We start from the raw sequence: 17,220 nt of genomic DNA, 5'->3' as shown, positions 1-17,220 counted from the left end.
GTAAATAATAAATCCATAACTCTTTAATAATTCCCACGTTCTTGACACATATAGTATACAACGTGAGTACTGAACGCTTAGTACAATTAATAAGAACAAATGAACAATTTGAAATGTACATTTCATCAGCGGGCTCTCTCAGATTTTAGATAATGAAAAAGAAACTACTCTTAGATTAAAATCTTTAACAAATGGGACTATCTAAGAATCTTTTTGCTAAAGAATATGGCTTTGGTTTTGTATCATGATATTATTATATATTTTGAGAGTATACTAATAAAGCTTTAGTAAAGCTGCCAAATGGTTGTTTTTGTCCAAAACATTTTTCAGATAATTAAAACCCTTCTAGCGAAATATCTGAAATATGTGGCTTTATTTCACAAACAGGGGAGAATAAAAATGTCAAAACTACTTTGTAGACAAAGATATATTTATTTAGAATATACTTACCCATCCTTAGTTATTAGGAGCAGTGGGCTGCGGTGAAGCGCCAGGAAGCAACTGGGGGTTCAGTGCCTTGCTCAAGGACACTTCGACTTGCAACTAATGGGGAGAGCCGGGATCGAACAGACAACCCTGCGGTTGCAGGACGGCCCTCTTACCCCACTGAGCTAAAGGTATACAATAATGGTGTACAGAATCAGACAGATAAATGATTATGATAAGATACACTCCTTCCATGATATCAGTTCAGATCAGGAGGTTGAGGCTGAAAACTCATAAGAGAAAGTTTAAGACTGACATTTAGTGCAAAGAGATAGTTTTACAGATTAGTTTTATAAGTTTATACTATAAAGGAATGAAATGAAAGTGTCACACAATTTGTTGAAAATATAAACGTCTACATGGATCGATATTACAAATCCTCGTGGTTGCTGCTAAACAGTTTGGGGTAGGACGTGCCGATGGATCCTCCATGCCGATAGACAACCAGCTCCAGCACGTACTCGTCCACTTTCACCACCACAGACGTCATCTTCTGAGTCGACATGAGGAAGATGATGGTGAAGAGAGCCACCTCAAACTCTGGACTCACGCCAATGAAGCAGCCGCCAACCGGCTTCACCAAGCCGTTCCAGCTGAACTGCAGGTTCAGGACATGGTCATCTTCATCAGGCTGCAAAACAATAACAACAACAACTTGTTCATGTTCTGCTCGGTGTGTTCAGTTGCTTTATTATCCACATAATGACTCAGTATTGTCTTACTGTATTTTTGTTATCTCTTGCTTTGTAGCCTTTGTAGTCAACATGGTCGAGTTTTTCCTGCAGGTAGAACTGGACCCAGTTGTGAAAATCAGTGACCTCCTGGCCATACTTGGTTTCTCCCACAAACACATGCTCAAACCCACAGGAATCCTTTCTATAATGATAAATGACAACATATTTTCAAAGATGTGTTGATTATGTCTCCATGTATGGCCTCATTCATCCTGAGATTATAACTTTATGTCCTCTTATCTTCTGTTTAAATTGCTGATGTAATAAAACCTTAAAGGTAACACAATGGGACTCTCTTGGTGGTTGGAGCTAAATAAGTGCAACCGAGGGGGGAAATTAAGTGCTTCTCGCGTAAATAAGTCTCGATACCCTTGAGTTTGTCTTCGTTGACATATGTGAAGAGTGGAGCCCTGGCCCGGTCTCTGGCATAGTTGCTGCCATGAGCCACGTAACCTGCCCTCCCCTGAGCAAAACACATAAATACACAGACAGACATCAAAGTCAGGAAAACTGACTGCATGGGGTTTGCATGTTTTGCACTGCGGAGAAGCGGGAAAGGCAGAATTATACTGACTTGCGGGGAAATAATGTAATCGGTCTCCGGTTTGAGGCGGTTGGTATCCAGGCGCCAGAGTTGGTTCAGCACTTCAGTGAGCTCCTGATTGGCTTGTTCACTGTGAAATTGAGAAAAAAAGTAAATGCAGTGAATTAAGTAGAATAGCAGCGTTCGACAAAACAGATATGGACAAATATAATTAAATTGTTTTTGACATTGACACGCATGTTTTGGAATCTCCGACAACGAGGATTTGTTTTGTTTTTAAGGAAGAGATTAAAAGACAATAGGCCTGTCCCACATGAGACATGTTGACTTGTGAAAGTGGGAAAGGCACATGTTTTACTAATAATATTAATGATGTTTCTGTTTAAGGGGCGAGAGTGTGACAGAGAGCACAATACCAGGACCCTGAAACTGAAGCATCTAAACACTTCTGTGAAAAAAAACTATTCTTTGGGGGAAAGAAATAAGCTAATTTATTGGATTATTTTGTGGAAATACAGCCACTTAGAGCTTATTAAAGATCCCACGAACTTAAAGCTGTTAACTTGCTCCACCTCAGCTCCATTGATGTAGACAGTGTTGTGTGTTTTAGAGGTTGTGGATTTCTTCTTTATAGGAAGTCTCATTGGGCCGATGACGGAAGTGACATCTGCAAACTGCACATGGGAGTCCTCTTCATGTTTGAGGTAGTAGATGTGGGTGTACAACGTGATCAGGAGGAGGCTGAGCACACAGCCCTGGGGGGCTCCGGTGTTCAACAGGAGGAAATCTACCAAAACCTAGACTGTTCCTCCACAGCAGCTACTATGACTCAGAGTCCTGCTGCACGTTGTAGTTGGGGACAGAAGGAATTAATGATAAAGGAGAGATTTGTTTCTTTGTTTGTGTTTCACTAGTTTGAAAGAGGTCCATTGTTTTACCATGACTGATGAATTCATCAGTTAAACCAATAACATAGTGCTGTTTAGGAAACGGCATACGAGTCATATAGTAATCATCTTCTTGTCATGCTTGATCAAAATGAACAGCAAGTTGCAGTAACACACCAAAACCCTGCAGCTTATGATTTTCAACTTGTTTCTTGATTGTTATTTCATGCCATTGATGCATGAAGAACTGCGTATGGAGTTTGATGGAATAATAATAACAAGTTATGGGTCAGTTCACCCAAATCACTAAAGAAAAAAGTCGACCTATAGATGTGTCCATGCTGGAAGGTTTGATTTGATCTGATTTTGAGCCAGCAGAAATATCAACAGCCTTGCAAATAAAACCAGACTATCTTCCAGACTAAATACCACAAATGGGAAAGATGAATACTGTTATTGTTGTCTATGGAAATTAGCTTTAAAAAACAAATACAGCCACTCAAACATGTATCAAATGATATTGAGTTTTGTAGATTTCAACGATCATCTTGCACATTGACTGAGTTGAGTAAGAAACAAATAACAGGAAATAGCTCACTGTAATACAGCAACTTCCATGTTCTTAAGGCTATAGTTGAGAAAATCACGAGGGAGGAAAGCCACACACTTTTATTGCAGAAGAGTCTGTTTCGAGTCTAGTCTTGTCCTGTTTTTCATTTTCACCCACTAATCACAACCAGACCCTGCAGCTCTCGCACACAAACAAACTCTAATGCACAACATCCAGACACCAGTGCACAATCCTGCAATCTGCACTAACAACAGCGGTTGGTCTGAATTATATATATATAAACAAACAAACTTAACTTATTAACTCAATGTTAACTTATTAACTCAATGTTTACGTCAGATATATATAGAAACAAAACGTTTAGAATTGTTATTAAAGTGTCATCAATCACAAAATAAGAAACATGCACATAACAGGAAGTGAAACAACTATTAAAAGATAACGTTAAGTCATTCTGATGTATCTTCTATTTTCACTAAAGCTTACCTCTGTGCCATGATTCCGTTCAGTGGAAAATAAAGTTAATCAATGCGTCTCATCCTCTCGTCACTACCGTTTCATGTTGACAGTTATTTGAGACGTCCATCATGACGTTTCAAAGGGTAACCAATTACAACAGCCGAAGACGCCTTCACCACTCCCTCTTTAATAAAAAAGGCGGACCCCTTCCAGTAGGTGTATTATTGTATATTAATAATGTACAGTGGGGTTACTGTGAATGTCACCTAGTTATTGCAAAAAATAAAAACACTGGGACAAAGTTTGAATGAACGTTTTGTCTTTATACATATAAAGTCATTTCACACAAATAGGGTTGCGTCCTCAGCCCCCTACTGTACTCCCTGTACACACATGACTGTGTGGCCAGGTTCAGCTCCAACACCATCATCAAGTTTGCGGATGACACAGTGGTGGTGGGCCTGATCTCCGACAACGACGAGAAGGCCTACCTGGAGGAAGTTGCTGATCTGTCACTCTGGTGCCAGGACAACAGCCTCATCATGAATGTCACCAAAACTAAGGAGCTGATTGTGGACTTTAGGAGGGCACAACAACAGAGGACGTACTCACCACTGGGGATTAACGGGACTACTGTGGAGAGGGTGAGCGGGTATAAATACCTGGGAGTCCACATCACCGAGGATCTAACATGGTCAACGAACACAGACACTCTGGTGAGAAAGGCAAGGCAGCGCCTCTACCACCTCAGGCAGCTGAGGAAATTTAAAGTTTCCCAGAGGATCCTTCAGTCCTTCTACTCTGGAGCTGTAGAGAGCGTCCTGACAGGAAGCATCACAGCCTGGTTTGGCAACTGCTCCGCTCAGGACAGGAAGGCTCTGCAGAGAGTAGTGCGTTCGGCTGAACGCACTATTGGAACTACACTCCCCACCCTGCAGGACCTGTACACCAGGAGGTGCAGAACCAGAGCCGGCAGGATCATGAAGGATCCTCACCACCCCAACAACAGACTGTTTCAGCTGCTGCGGTCAGGCAGGCGCCTCCGTAGTCACGCTGCAAGAACAGAGAGACTGAGACGGAGTTTCTTTCCTCAGGCCATCAGGACTGTGAACTCCGACCTCACCAGGACCCCCACATAGACCCACACAACTGCCCCTCTTAGGCACACACACACACACACACACACACTTACTGTAAATATTGTGTTGTTTTTTATTGTAAATAGTGTGTACTTGTTGCCCTTGCACATTCCTGCTGAGCATTGCCACTTTCATTTCACTGCACACCCTGTGTGTGTATGTGACAAATAAAACATCTTGAATCTTGAATCTTGAATCGACTAAGCCCATCAGTGAGCTGTTATATTTGAATAATATGTTACATTATGAAAAAAACATAAAATAAACATTAGCTCTTATTTTGAAAACTACTCATTACCAGAGAGAAGGAAGTCGACTTTGCGCAAGCGCAGCAGCCGCACGTGTTGTTTTGGAACTAGAAGTGGATTTTGCAAAAAAAATAGCTCGTAGCTAGATATTCATATTTGAATAGCTTCACCACGATGTTTACGTTGTTTGTCGTCTCAAGGTTTCTCGTGTAGGTCTCTGCTCGGACTCTTAGTCGCTGCTATTAGCTGTTCCCCAAATCAAGCGATAGAAAACAGCTGGATTTTAAAGAAAGCTAACTAGTCTGCTAGTTTAGCACTCTGTCGCTGCAGCATGGCAGCTGTACTGGGACTGATCGCTGGGAGCTACGAGCAGATAGCCTTTGGTTACCGAGTAATAACTGACCAAAAAGTAAGTCTGAATATCTTATTTTGTAATTTTGCTTAACCGTGTATGTCCATGAATGCTCTGCTCTGACTTTTGTAAACTAAACGGTCACTGGTCAACAGCTTGTGTGGTAATACTGTGACCACATATTTATTAATAATAATAATAATAAGAAGAAGAAGAAGAAGAATACATTGTTGCTTTTTAGTGTGATGGACAGTGTGATCTCTAAGGCTGGCAGTTCTGTCCAAATACCAGGTTTATTTTCTCCCAGGTTCCGCACTGAAGTTATTGCGAAGAGTCCACGAGTGAGTTGTGTGTGTTTGTTGCAGGAGTGGAGAAGCGAGGCGGACTTCACACATCACGCCCACACAGCTTCCATATCGGCCGCGGCCGCCAGCGAGAGGTTTGTTGCCACAGGAAGCAAAGATGAGACGATCCAGCTGTACGACATGAAGAAGAGGACGGAGCTCGGAGCTCTGCTGCATCATGACGGTGAGACGCGGAGCTGAGGTTTCTGGTTTGATTGACACTGATGGAGGCTTCCTAAAAATGTCTGCAGCCTGTGGTTACTTTCAACTTTCATAACGTCATCCACCTGTCTACATGACAATATCAAGGAAGACCTCGAGAAAATACATGTTGTAAAAAGAAAATTAGATACATATTTTAGTGAACGTGACATTATTTTTTTAATTGGATTTTGACATGTCACAGTACCATAGAAATAATTACGTAGGTGTCCTCTCTGATGTAATAATTGATTTCTTTATAGAATCCCATCTTGTAAAAAAAACAACAACATGAAAATATATAATGGCCGTGGTTTATCTGAGTGTTTTCAGGTTCATAGTATTCTAGGACCCCGCAATCCCGCTATTTGTTGGAAACCAGCAGCTTTTTTTCTTCTCGCCCACTATTATTCTCTTGACTGTTGCCAATTCATAGTATGGGCATCATAGCAAACTGTTTTGGCCTCACTCTTTGCATTTTGAAATGGATTTGGGGTCTGATTTATAGCATAGTTATCCAGATAGCTTTATAGATTTAATTAATTTGTACAAAAGGTTATCAAAGAAAAATCAAAGAATTGATCTTGTTTGCTTTTTACAGTTTGTCAAAGAGAGGAAAGACCCAAGCTTGTGGCCTGTACACCTGACCCTAAACATCCTTGTGTTTCACAGGCACCATCACCTGTCTAGAGTTTTATGGGACTGCTCACTTACTGAGCGGAGGAGAGGATGGACTCATTTGTGTGTGGAGCAAAAAGAAGTGGCAGTGCCTGAAATCCATCAAAGCTCACCAGTAAGCACACAGAGAGAGAGACACTGCTGAAGCCCTGAGATGGTCGTGCTTCTGTGATCGTTGTCTTTTATTTTGTTGGATGTGAAAGGTTGAAACAACTTCATCTTGTTTTCCTCAGAGGTCATGTCACATCGCTGTCCGTACATCCGTCTGGGAAACTTGCTCTTTCAGTCGGGACAGATAAGACTCTCAGGTAAAATTCTCAGCTCTGATGCAGCCGACAATTAATTTATCATGAATTCTAAAAGGACTTTTGTATCTGTAAAAAAAATCCTTTTAGAACGTGGAATCTAACTAACGGACGATCGGCTTTCATCAAAAACATAAAGCAGAGTAAGCCTCCCTATTGATTCAGAAGTTAAGGAATGTTTAAATTCTTTCAATATTATTAGTTTGAAATGACTTTAAACTTTTTTCCCCAAACCCTTTTAACAGATGCACACATCGTCAAGTGGTCTCCAGTCGGGGATAGATATGTGGCCGTGGTGAATGACAGAGTGAACATCTACGACCTGGAGACAGCCTCTGTGATAGGAACAGTCACAAACCCAAAGAGGATCTCGTCCATTAAGTTCGTAAATGTGAGTTCTCTGAAATTTGCCCTGATATTTATTTATACGTGATATTGAGATTGTGGTGGTTGAGATGATTACTATCTGCTTTTAAACCGAGATATGACAGGAATAAGCAATATTACGACATCCTAAATTAAATACATTTAATCCTGCTTGTATTTCAGAACTCCGTCCTGGCCGTCGCAGGAGACGATGCAATTGTGAGGTTTTGTGATCTGGGAAAAGAGAAATGGGTGTGTGAGTTTAAGGCTCATGAAACCAGGTAAATTCACTATGTTTTTTCTAAAGATCCATGTATATAAATTATTTTAGAGCTGCTTTGCTAAAAACACACTTATGATGAAACCATGACTTGTTTTTGTAAGAATTAAATGTATGAAACTTATGGATATTTGTTAACTGCTAATATTATCTTCATCTCAGTCATGTTTATTTTTTCAGGTCATATTGGTGAAAAGTAAATGAACAAACCTTTTTTTTGTGATTTATAGAGTGAAAGCGATTGACAGTTTCATGATGGAGGATTACTGCGCGCTGGTAACGGCTTCAAACGACGGATTCATCAAAATGTGGAAACTCTATCTAAAAGAGGCACGTCTCGTGTTATTCATAAACATTTGAGCAGAAGACAGTTATTTGTTACTTCAACCAAATTATACATTTACAGATTATGTTTTAAAATACAATATCCCATAGTGTCATTTCCTATTGACATATTCTACTTTGCATAGCAGAATATTAGTTATTTTAAAGACAATAATAACTAAAATACAATTTTAATATCTAATCATATGTAGTAACAATTAGATGAATAACACCATTCATAAGACCAAATACAAAGATTAGAAAAACAACACTGTTGTTACCTGCCGAGCTGCGGTTAATCCATCAATGCACTGTCCAACAGGAGCTGGAGTCTCCCACTCTCCTCGGGGAAGTGAACACAACGGCCAGACTGACGTGCCTGGCTGTGTGGAAACCTTCACCAGTGCAGCAGACCGCTGAGGAACCTGCAGCTGCGGCGACAACATCTAAAGGTAGTTGTCCTGCAAACGCTCATGGTATTATGGAAGAGGTTTGACCTGTAGATAGAAGAGGGTGTACAGAAGTGTTTGATTTGGGTCTTTGGGTTGTAATGTTGAAAGGGATGCATTGTGGGTGGTTGAGCTCTCTTACTAAAATCCAGCTAAATCTGTTTACTTCTGTGCACAGAACTCATTCAGGAGCTTTCGAAGACGAAGAGAGTCCGAATTGCAGCAGAAGAAGTTATTCTGGAAGATGAGAGCAAGCCCAAAAAGAAGAAATAGGGCGGTGGAAAATAAAATGAAAAAATAATCAATGGTTTATCATCCTTGGACTGTTTTATATCTGGACTTACTTGGACTTATGTGTTTTTTGTGGTTGCCATAAGGGGGTCGTAAAGTACATATTTTGTGAAATAAATTTAGCATTGAACATACCTTCAAATTTGTCACCTTTCGGCGAAATTCGCCGTTTTTGAATCAAACCAGGTAATCCACGTGAACCGTGTAGATCCGAAGAGTTTTTGTTTGGGGGGGGGGTCAACTGGCCCGCTGGCTTTGAGATTGCAGTGAGACGCTGAGAAAATGTGATGTGGTGATCTTCGCAATAAAACATCTTTGATGGGACTTGTCGAGAACTGACAACGCTTTACTCGCCCGACTATTTGTTGTTTAGTTGCGTCATACGCGTCGGTGAGGGGGCGTGGCTTATCTCCGTTGCTTTGCTCAGCGGAAAAATATTTTCCGCCACGGAATAATTCACCACTATTTCTACGTTATACTTTTTGTGGAAATCCCACACACGTCGGTACATCTAACGCCCTGGTGTCTGGTTCATAACATTACCCGTCGGCGCACACAGCTCTGTGAATGTCACACCGACTACGTGAATGACTTCCGCATCCAGTGTCACGAGAGTAGCATCAGCCAGTTAGATTCACCAACGGAGGAGCAGCTCAACGCTGATTGGCTTTCACAACGCAGCGTTGGTGTCTGTCCTGTGTGTGTGTATATAGAAATGTCCCCATTGTATTAATATACCAATGATATTTCACAGTAGCGAAGCAAAAATCACTAGATGGCAGCAAAAACTCCTATAACTGTCAGCTCGTTGTTCCTTCACAGCAGATTCTCTAAACTCGTCACTCATAAACACCATCATGTTTTATCCTTCCTGCTGCTGTCCATAACTGAGTAAAACACTCGTGCATCATGATTACCGGTCTCATCTTTCCTTTAAATACTAAGCACCACAAGGATGATGACCACCATATGTTGAGCTAATTAAATTAAATGTGAAATTAGCTGGAGGATAAGGTTAAAGTTAGTGCACGGGTAAGCAGATAATACACAAAGAAAATATATTTGAAAGACAAGAAAAAAAGGCTTAATATTCAGGTTACTCACTTGATGTGGCTTTCTGCTTTAGTCTGGTTCTGTATTTTTTTATATGAAGAAATAGTCCCCCAAAAAGTTGTTTTCTGTGTAAATGTATCAGCTGCTGTTAAACAATAAATTCACCCAAAAATACTGACTAGAAGTTATGGGACATTTTAAATCACTGAACAATATTTCATAGCTTGGCAAATGTAACAACAGACTAGCAGGAAGCACTTCACAGTTGGAACTTTTCCCATGAGTCACTGCTGTGCTACTTGTGACCTTCGTATTTGGCAGTTAAGTCTACTCGTCCGGTTACAGGGTCGATGATTGGGCTCCTTGGAAAAGTGTTTTCCCTGTAGCGCTGGGATTCAGAGGTCTGCTGCCCCCCCCCCCCACCCTTTGTATTCTGGGAAATGATCATGAGCGAGAAGGGGTCTTGTGTGTCTTGGAAAGCAAAGGCAAGCTGCATGTCTTGTGCTCCGTGTGCTGATTCTTGTTGTTTCAGCACGACACATTAAAGTGATCAAGTGTGTACTCAAATCTTTCTCCCATCACTTAGAGGAAAGCCCAGGACTTCTGTGGATGTCTCTGCCTCCTAAGGAACAGATGCCTTCTGGGTGTATGTCTGACAAAACGACTCATACCCAAACAGTTTGTCCAGATCTGATTATGATTCTTGTCTGTTGGTCTTTTATCTTCTTTCACTGGGTTTAGGCCACTTTTTAAATTTCCTTCCACAGAGCTGATGGTGTTTTTATTGGAAACGTAGACTCCAGCGTTAGCGTTCTCACCATCGACAGACCTGAAAGACGTCTGTCCCCATCGACTAAGTCCTGTCCTCTTGGTCTTGCACATACAAAGAAGAAAATCATGAAGTCCCAAAAAGGTCTCATTGTGGAATGTGGTAGCTCTACCTGAGTTCTAGCCACAGCCGAGAGGTTCCTGCTGCCCCTCGGTCAGCATGCCGGGACACATTGCTGGTTTTGTGTTTGGCTTCATGGATTCTAGGTCCGTCTCACGGAGGGACCGACCCTTTGTTTCCACCTCCGCCTAGCCGACAGTGAAGTATGGATACAGTGAAGTATGGATACTGTAGAGCCTGGAACACAAATGGCACAAACCAATGAGAAAATATCCACATTGTATTTCAATTTTAGCTCCAGATTTTAAATGAATGAGAACAAACTAGTACTTATGGGAAAGATACATGAACAAATATGATACATTCAAAATATGGCAATACGTTCTTGTTTACAGAACATGGAATGTGACGCAAGATATATCTTTTAAAGGAATAATAAGACAAACCACAACTGCACTTTTCTCATCGCCTCAGCTGCACACATACAGTATATCCCAGGTTCAGTATTATAGGAACTGCAAAGGTAAGGTGATTGATTCTAAATGGGCCTCCCATGCTAAAAATAGATGCACTCAAGGTAGCCAAAGGTGCTAAGAAAAAAAAGCATTGACCAAAGGAAGTGTGTTACGTAAAACAAACACTTCAACGGTCAGTTGCCTTCACTGTAATCTTGATATGTTTATTCTAACCAATCTGTGTTCAAACTTATTTGGTTTTGAAATGTACCCGAGCAGCACTTTCACATTGTTTCCATCAGTGCGATTGCCTCGTTGCTGACGTTGGGGATCAGAGATCTGAGGCTGGCGGGGAGGCGCTCTGGGAAGTTCATCGATGTGGCCAGGTTGTTGCCCCTGGGCCCGTCAGACTGATGTGGTGAAACACAAAGAGAAAGCAACGAGTCACTAAAACACAACGACAAAAAGAAAATTTGATAAATTTGTTCATGTTAGCGCCACATAATGGTAACGGCCCGAGCAGAGAGGACGTCAGAATGATTTAAAAGATACTGGCTGGTTACATTCCACAATGACAGTAGAACCACAACACGATACGCCTTGTTGTGGTGGCTCACATTCTTCAGTGTTCCCAACCACTTTCAGATCTTTCAGATCTGGTCCACCTCACTTTTGCCAGGCAACAGGGGCCTGAGTGTAGATCCATGATGCGTCCCACGGCCCAGATGTCAATAGGTGAGCTGTAGCATGGTGACTGCAGCAGGCCCTCGGGCTCTGTACCTGTGAGAAAGGCATGGGAGGATATTTAGGGGACATTTACACACAGTACCTTAACTCTTGTTCACTTTTTGTTGTATTTTGTGTTTGTGACTCAAACAACTTATGAGAGCGGGTCGGTTCAGTCAAATGAAAAAAGAACATATTTTTTTCAGTTTACACTGGTGCTCTCTGACCATTGTAGATAGTATAAGTTTTAAATGTTTTGAGTGTCAACGTCTGTCTCTGAGTTGTCTGCTTTCCCCCCTGTACAATTACGGTAGGTTTTCTTTCTGGTTCTTTGTCATAACAACGACAAATCCCAAATTAGATATCATATACTATGCCATGTTAGTTGATAGCAAGTAGTAGTAGTAGTATACTAATGTTATGATGTAGTGAAAAATGATTTGTATGAAATGATTTCTCTAGCTTGTCGAAAATCAGCAATCTTAACCAGCTCTAGGCTCATGCAGAGCCGGCTCTCCTGTTTCACGATGGAAATACCCTGCAAGACACGATACAGTCAACTAAACCGGTACTGATGCGGATGTTTGTCTTAATTTGCATTGTTTTCTCAAACAAAATAGTTATTGCCTCCTACTTTCTACCCCTATTACAACCACATGGTTCTCTATTGCTGCAGACCACAATTCTATCCAATTTTTAAAGATCTGAAACACAGAGTTGAACACATCTCTGACCAAAAAAAAGAAGATGTTTTAATCGGACAAATTACAGTCAAGCCAAGCCTTGGAAAGGACAAGTGAAAGACAGCAGGAGTCTCTCACTGTGCGTATGCACACATGCTAAGCCAGACTTGGAACAGAATGTTCCTTTTATCATTTTCAGAAAACATCTTATCTTACCTGGCAAAAGTGAAAAAAAAGATGAAAGGAAAAACACTATCAACAAACAAGCATGCCTTATTGAAGTGGGAAAGACACCAGCACCCACGAGCACTAAAACCAGTGCTGATAGAAGAGAGATAAACTTGTTGAGTTAAACTTCGGTTCCACTCACACCTCCTCTTCTCACAGGAGCAGTGAGTCATTTTCGGCTGGAGCAAATCCTGTGATGCCTGATGTCTTATGTCCACCATTCATGGGCTTTTCGGTTTTAGTGTCGTTGTTTACTGTTTGCTCAATTATGAACTATTTATACCAGGACAGTGCTGACAGCTCCATAACACAGCATTTTACAAGACAGAAAAAGATACCAGAACCAGTTGTTCTTCAGTCTGTACTAAACGGCCTTGCTGTAAGTCACCATGTTTGTGAATGAAGGACAGTCCCTGCAATATCTGGATTATCATCTTTCTCAAGACTGACAATTTATTTCTGTAAAAACCAAGACCGACACATGATGTCTCAATCTGATCCAGATAATTATGCCATAAAAATAACAAATATTGCTGACGGATTTGTTCTTTCCTTTCATGAGCTGATCGGTTTTTTTCATATACTCAAAGCCGAAGTAGAGGCATCTGTTTTCTCTGAAGACTTCCAATAGTTTCACCACATTGGCATGTTTTATCTGCTTCGGTGACTGACAAGTATTTCGGAGACAATCGAGTCAATAAGAATCAGATCATTATGTAAGTTCATAACCTTAAATACTTCAGTCCAGTGTATCATCTTCAAAAGGCTGATTTACAAAAGACATTACATGCCAAACATAGTTTGGTTGTCAATGCTTTTTCAAACATAGTTCCAGCTAACGTTGATTTAACACTTTCTCACAAAGTCAACATAATTGAAAATGACATTTTGAAGCAGAAACATCTTCTCTGTTTAAGTTACAGTTGGCCTATTTATGACTTAGTTTATTTGTAATAAAAATGTTTCAAGATTTCAATATCCTATTTATATTGTTAAAAACAGGACTGATTGGACCATAAGATGTATTTATGTATATGGTATGTATTAGATATCATTTGATTTCCTAGTTTACTACATTACATGACTATTGCAAATACAAGCAGACAGATTAGCTGTTTAAAATGATATTATTGCCAAATATGGCAGTATTGCGTACATTGCTGTTATTATTATTGGAGGTCGTAACTTTTTCATCATGTTTATATATGAATAACTTCTGTCATATGCATTGCATGTGTTGTACCTCTGTTATGTTGTCCATTGTATACATGACATCTATCACACTTCTTTCCATCTGAGGAGAGGGACCCTCTTCTGTTGCTCTCCCGGAGGCTTCTTCCTTTTTTCCTCCACATTAAATTTTGAGATTTTTTTTTCATGTGCCGATGAGAGGTCCTGGGACAGAATATGTCATGTGTTCAAATTGTAAAGCCAGCAGAGTTTAATTTGTGATTTTGTGCAATACAAAATAAATTAAATTGAATTGAATTACACACTGAAAGCTCCCTATCAGCCACTCTACCCAAGAATTAAACTTCCTATTCAACTTGTTGGGGAAAATAAAGACCTGCAATATACTACTGATCATATTTCTATTGTCAAAGTGCCTGTGGGACTGTTGGTCTTTACAATGAACCTAAATCGTATTTAATCTTAAAATTCCGACACATGATGCCCACAAAGGCAAGACATGTTGACACTAAATGTTTCTTTTTTAATTTGAGGATGCAACAGTCCCCCAAGGTTTGATCAGCTTAATGCTTCGAGACAAAACAACAGTTTGCTTTGTTGACATCTTATTTTGAAAACCGGATTTTGAGTCACTTTCCGCAATCTTCGCAAAGTCCCTCGTTCGCTCCCGATCTGGCCCGTTTGAATGGGTTTACCGTAAATTGTCGTATAAAGGCGCAATACAATTTCTGTGTCCGCTGATTTGACCACCGAGATCCGTGTGTCTGGCTGACTGCGCAGCAGCTAGTAGCGGGTTTTCAAATGTTTTGCTTTTGGTTACTTACGGTAAGATTGACCCGCAGTGTCCACTAAAGGATCAGGTGATCCACTAACTACGAAGCGAAGGCTGACTGGGGAAAATGCAAAATGACATATAGCAAATGTCGGAGCATAATTCATTCACATTTTCGGCTCAATTTCGGACTTAAATCGCACCGCTGGAGCGCAAATGTGACGATGGCTCGTTAGGGCTGGTGGCGCAACTACTATTTTTTTGCTATTTTAATTTATGATAAATCACATTCACAGACAAATATTGGTTTCAACATGGGGCTGTGCTACAGTTTGCGTCCCCGGCTCTTCGGGGACCTGAGCGGGTCTATCTCCAACAATACCTCGGAGTCGGATCAGCCCCCGGACGCCGCCGTGCCGACCCGCGCCGTGGGAGCTCGCCCGGAGGATACCATGGGATGCGGGGAGACTTCGTCGCTACGCGGCGGCGGTCCGGTTCGCCCCGGGGACCCTGCCAGGCTCCCGGCCGGGGAGCATCGCCGTGGAGACACCGGTACCGACGGTGTGCTCATACAAAACGGAGGTGGCGGCGGCGGCGGCGGAGGAGGTGGAGGTAGCGGTAAGGGGACAGGGAAGGACCGCGGCCGACGCTTCCAGCTGCTGCAAAAGACTACCACCCAAAAGCAGAAAAACTGGGACAAATTGCTGGTGGAGGAGAAGGAGGCCGAGAAGGAGGCGAAGAAAGTCAGTAAGAATATTGACAGGGCGCTGAAGGAGCTGAAGCGGGAGTACAAACAGACGCATCGGCTGCTGCTGCTCGGTAGGTTCACTGCCTCTGTGTTGTCGTTGGACTAGGAAGCCGTTTTATTATTTGAAACTAAAACGTACCGGCCATTCCAGAAATTATGTCACTACTCTACTGAGGCCTATTGCCACATCTGTTGGCTCATCTGTGAAAACTACCCCCTGCGGCTGTCTATGACAAATGATGAAGATGGACGTGTAGACTCACTGGGCCTGCTGGAAATATTTGAGGTTGTAAAAAAGGAAAAGCCAATTAAACATAATATAGGCCTTCACAAGGGACCTCTTCACACAGGTTTACAGAGACATCTTAGCTTGTGGTTATTGAGTGTTTAATCTGAAATCTAGTACAGTACTGTAAAGTACAGTGTAGTATATTGTGTCGATAAATATTGAGTACAGGACTGCAGTTGCAATAAATAGACTTTGGTTGAACTGTGGCATATTTACAGTAATTCCTAGGTTAGTAAAGTATATTGTAGTCTAGTGGCCTGTAGCATAGTAGAGTCGTTTAGAGTATAATTCAGTTGACTTTAGTGTACAAATGTTTACTCATCATAGTAGAATATAGCCCAGTACGTAGTAGTACAGTACAGTATGTTGACTTGTAGTGTGGTTTAGTGTAATAGAGAATGTAATTTAGTTATAGAGTATAATTTAGTTATAGAGAGTATAATCTAGTTGGCTTTAGTATACAAATATGTATTAAGACCACTTCCCTTTTCCCTATTAGGCCATGTTGTCTCAAAACATTTGATAATATAGTGCAGCTACTGTATCGGTCTGGGACTTCTGACTAAAGTTTGATAAAATAAATCAACAAAACATTCCAGTTGAGTAGAGTAGAGTGTAGTGACTTATAGTCGTGCTGATAATAATTTCTAAGTTGATGATAGTTTATATATATATATATATACTGTATATATATATATATATATAGTGAACAAGAGAGAAAGCAAAGCACCCACTAGGTTGTCAAACATAGACAAGTGTAAAGTGTAGATTATGTAATATTATTGTGATATTTTGTGTAGAGGGACATCTATCCAGGAACAGATGAGAACTAGAGCTTTACTTCAGTTAATATAGTGGTCTGTAGTAAATTAGTATAATGGTAGAATGTATATATATATATATATATATATATATATATATATATATATAAAAAGTATATCTGTGGTGTGGAGTGCCACATAGTCTAACGACTACAGATATACCATAAGCATTTGAATAACTGGCACATTTACAGTAAAGGTTTACAATCAGTAAATGTAGTTCAGTTTATTTAGGGTCCTGTAGTAAAGCATAGTACACTGTTGTATAGTTATGTAATACTTAGTTTAATAGAATTTAGTATGCATTACAAACATGTTTAGTTTATTTGAGAGAGAGAAGAGACAGTGCAAATTCAGAAATACAAATGATTTAAAACAAAAATGCCAGAATTAACCAAAAGGTTTTTTCAAGGTGTTACAAAAGGCTTCTTAAAATACATCAAAAGAGAAACAAAAACAGGGCAAGCTGTCCAAAACGCTTCCTGAAATACATCCCAGTATGTATCAGAGCTGACATGTGCATGCATTAATTATCTGTTGTTTTATTGTGTTTCCTGGAAACGTTTTTTGTTGTGTCTGATGTGAAGAATAATTGTATTCTGCTCTCTTGAACCTCTGACAGACGGCTGAAGGTATAGTGCAGTCTCGTTTTATGAGACCACTTAGTATGGTGTCGTAAAGTATAGTCCGGTACATTATATAGTGTC

At 40.6% G+C, this 17,220-nt stretch overlaps 3 protein-coding genes and 1 long non-coding RNA gene across 7 annotated transcripts in view; 2 read left to right on the top strand and 2 right to left on the bottom strand.

Moving 5' to 3' along the window:
• Nucleotides 1-507: 507 nt before the first annotated feature.
• On the bottom strand, nucleotides 508-3,735 carry LOC130198398 (uridylate-specific endoribonuclease C-like). The gene is made up of 5 exons (XM_056421549.1): nucleotides 3,709-3,735; nucleotides 1,795-1,894; nucleotides 1,495-1,683; nucleotides 1,209-1,382; nucleotides 508-1,117 (listed from the first exon to the last, which is right to left on the bottom strand). The coding sequence occupies exons 1-5, from the start codon at nucleotides 3,717-3,719 to the stop codon at nucleotides 857-859; spliced, it is 735 nt and encodes a 244-aa protein (XP_056277524.1). The 5' UTR covers nucleotides 3,720-3,735; the 3' UTR covers nucleotides 508-856.
• Nucleotides 3,736-5,128: 1,393 nt separating this feature from the next.
• Nucleotides 5,129-8,982, top strand: pak1ip1 (PAK1 interacting protein 1). Its single transcript, XM_056420310.1, has 10 exons — nucleotides 5,129-5,477; nucleotides 5,786-5,948; nucleotides 6,638-6,758; nucleotides 6,877-6,951; nucleotides 7,039-7,091; nucleotides 7,194-7,339; nucleotides 7,498-7,595; nucleotides 7,825-7,924; nucleotides 8,241-8,370; nucleotides 8,546-8,982. Exons 1-10 carry the CDS (start codon nucleotides 5,400-5,402, stop codon nucleotides 8,638-8,640), a joined length of 1,059 nt encoding a protein of 352 aa, XP_056276285.1. The 5' UTR covers nucleotides 5,129-5,399; the 3' UTR covers nucleotides 8,641-8,982.
• On the bottom strand, nucleotides 8,326-15,117 carry LOC130197579 (uncharacterized). 4 transcript variants are annotated; one of them, XR_008832499.1, is made up of 4 exons: nucleotides 15,038-15,117; nucleotides 11,327-11,835; nucleotides 9,763-10,837; nucleotides 8,326-8,415 (listed from the first exon to the last, which is right to left on the bottom strand). It is a non-coding gene; the product is annotated as an uncharacterized LOC130197579 (long non-coding RNA). The 4 variants fall into 4 exon arrangements; XR_008832500.1 differs by having other exon boundaries at nucleotides 8,327-8,415; nucleotides 10,653-10,837; XR_008832497.1 differs by lacking the exon at nucleotides 8,326-8,415 and having other exon boundaries at nucleotides 9,891-10,837; nucleotides 11,327-11,465; nucleotides 11,673-11,835.
• Nucleotides 14,667-17,220, top strand: part of gnal (guanine nucleotide binding protein (G protein), alpha activating activity polypeptide, olfactory type) — a 44,416-nt gene continuing 41,862 nt past the window's right edge. Inside the window, exon 1 of the mRNA XM_056420307.1 lies at nucleotides 14,667-15,474. Within this exon, the coding sequence (XP_056276282.1) occupies nucleotides 14,970-15,474 (505 nt within the window). The 5' untranslated portion in view covers nucleotides 14,667-14,969. The remainder of the gene's footprint in view (nucleotides 15,475-17,220) is intronic.

Source organism: Pseudoliparis swirei, chromosome 8 (assembly GCF_029220125.1).
Source record: "Pseudoliparis swirei isolate HS2019 ecotype Mariana Trench chromosome 8, NWPU_hadal_v1, whole genome shotgun sequence".
NCBI lineage: Eukaryota > Metazoa > Chordata > Actinopteri > Perciformes > Liparidae > Pseudoliparis > Pseudoliparis swirei.
Note: the sequence above shows the minus strand (reverse complement) of the source record. Positions and strands in the feature narration are given on the sequence as shown.

Coding starts and splice junctions, on each gene's coding strand:
- LOC130198398 (XM_056421549.1), bottom strand. Junction 1,684..1,794: donor ATTACATTATTTCCCCGCAA/GTCAGTATAATT, acceptor TGTTTTGCTCAG/GGGAGGGCAGGTTACGTGGC. Junction 1,118..1,208: donor CAAGAGATAACAAAAATACA/GTAAGACAATAC, acceptor ATTGTTTTGCAG/CCTGATGAAGATGACCATGT.
- pak1ip1 (XM_056420310.1), top strand. CDS start 5,400: ATGGCAGCTGTACTGGGACTGATCGCTGGGAGCTACGAGCAGATAGCC. Junction 6,759..6,876: donor AAATCCATCAAAGCTCACCA/GTAAGCACACAG, acceptor TGTTTTCCTCAG/AGGTCATGTCACATCGCTGT. Junction 7,340..7,497: donor CGTCCATTAAGTTCGTAAAT/GTGAGTTCTCTG, acceptor CTTGTATTTCAG/AACTCCGTCCTGGCCGTCGC.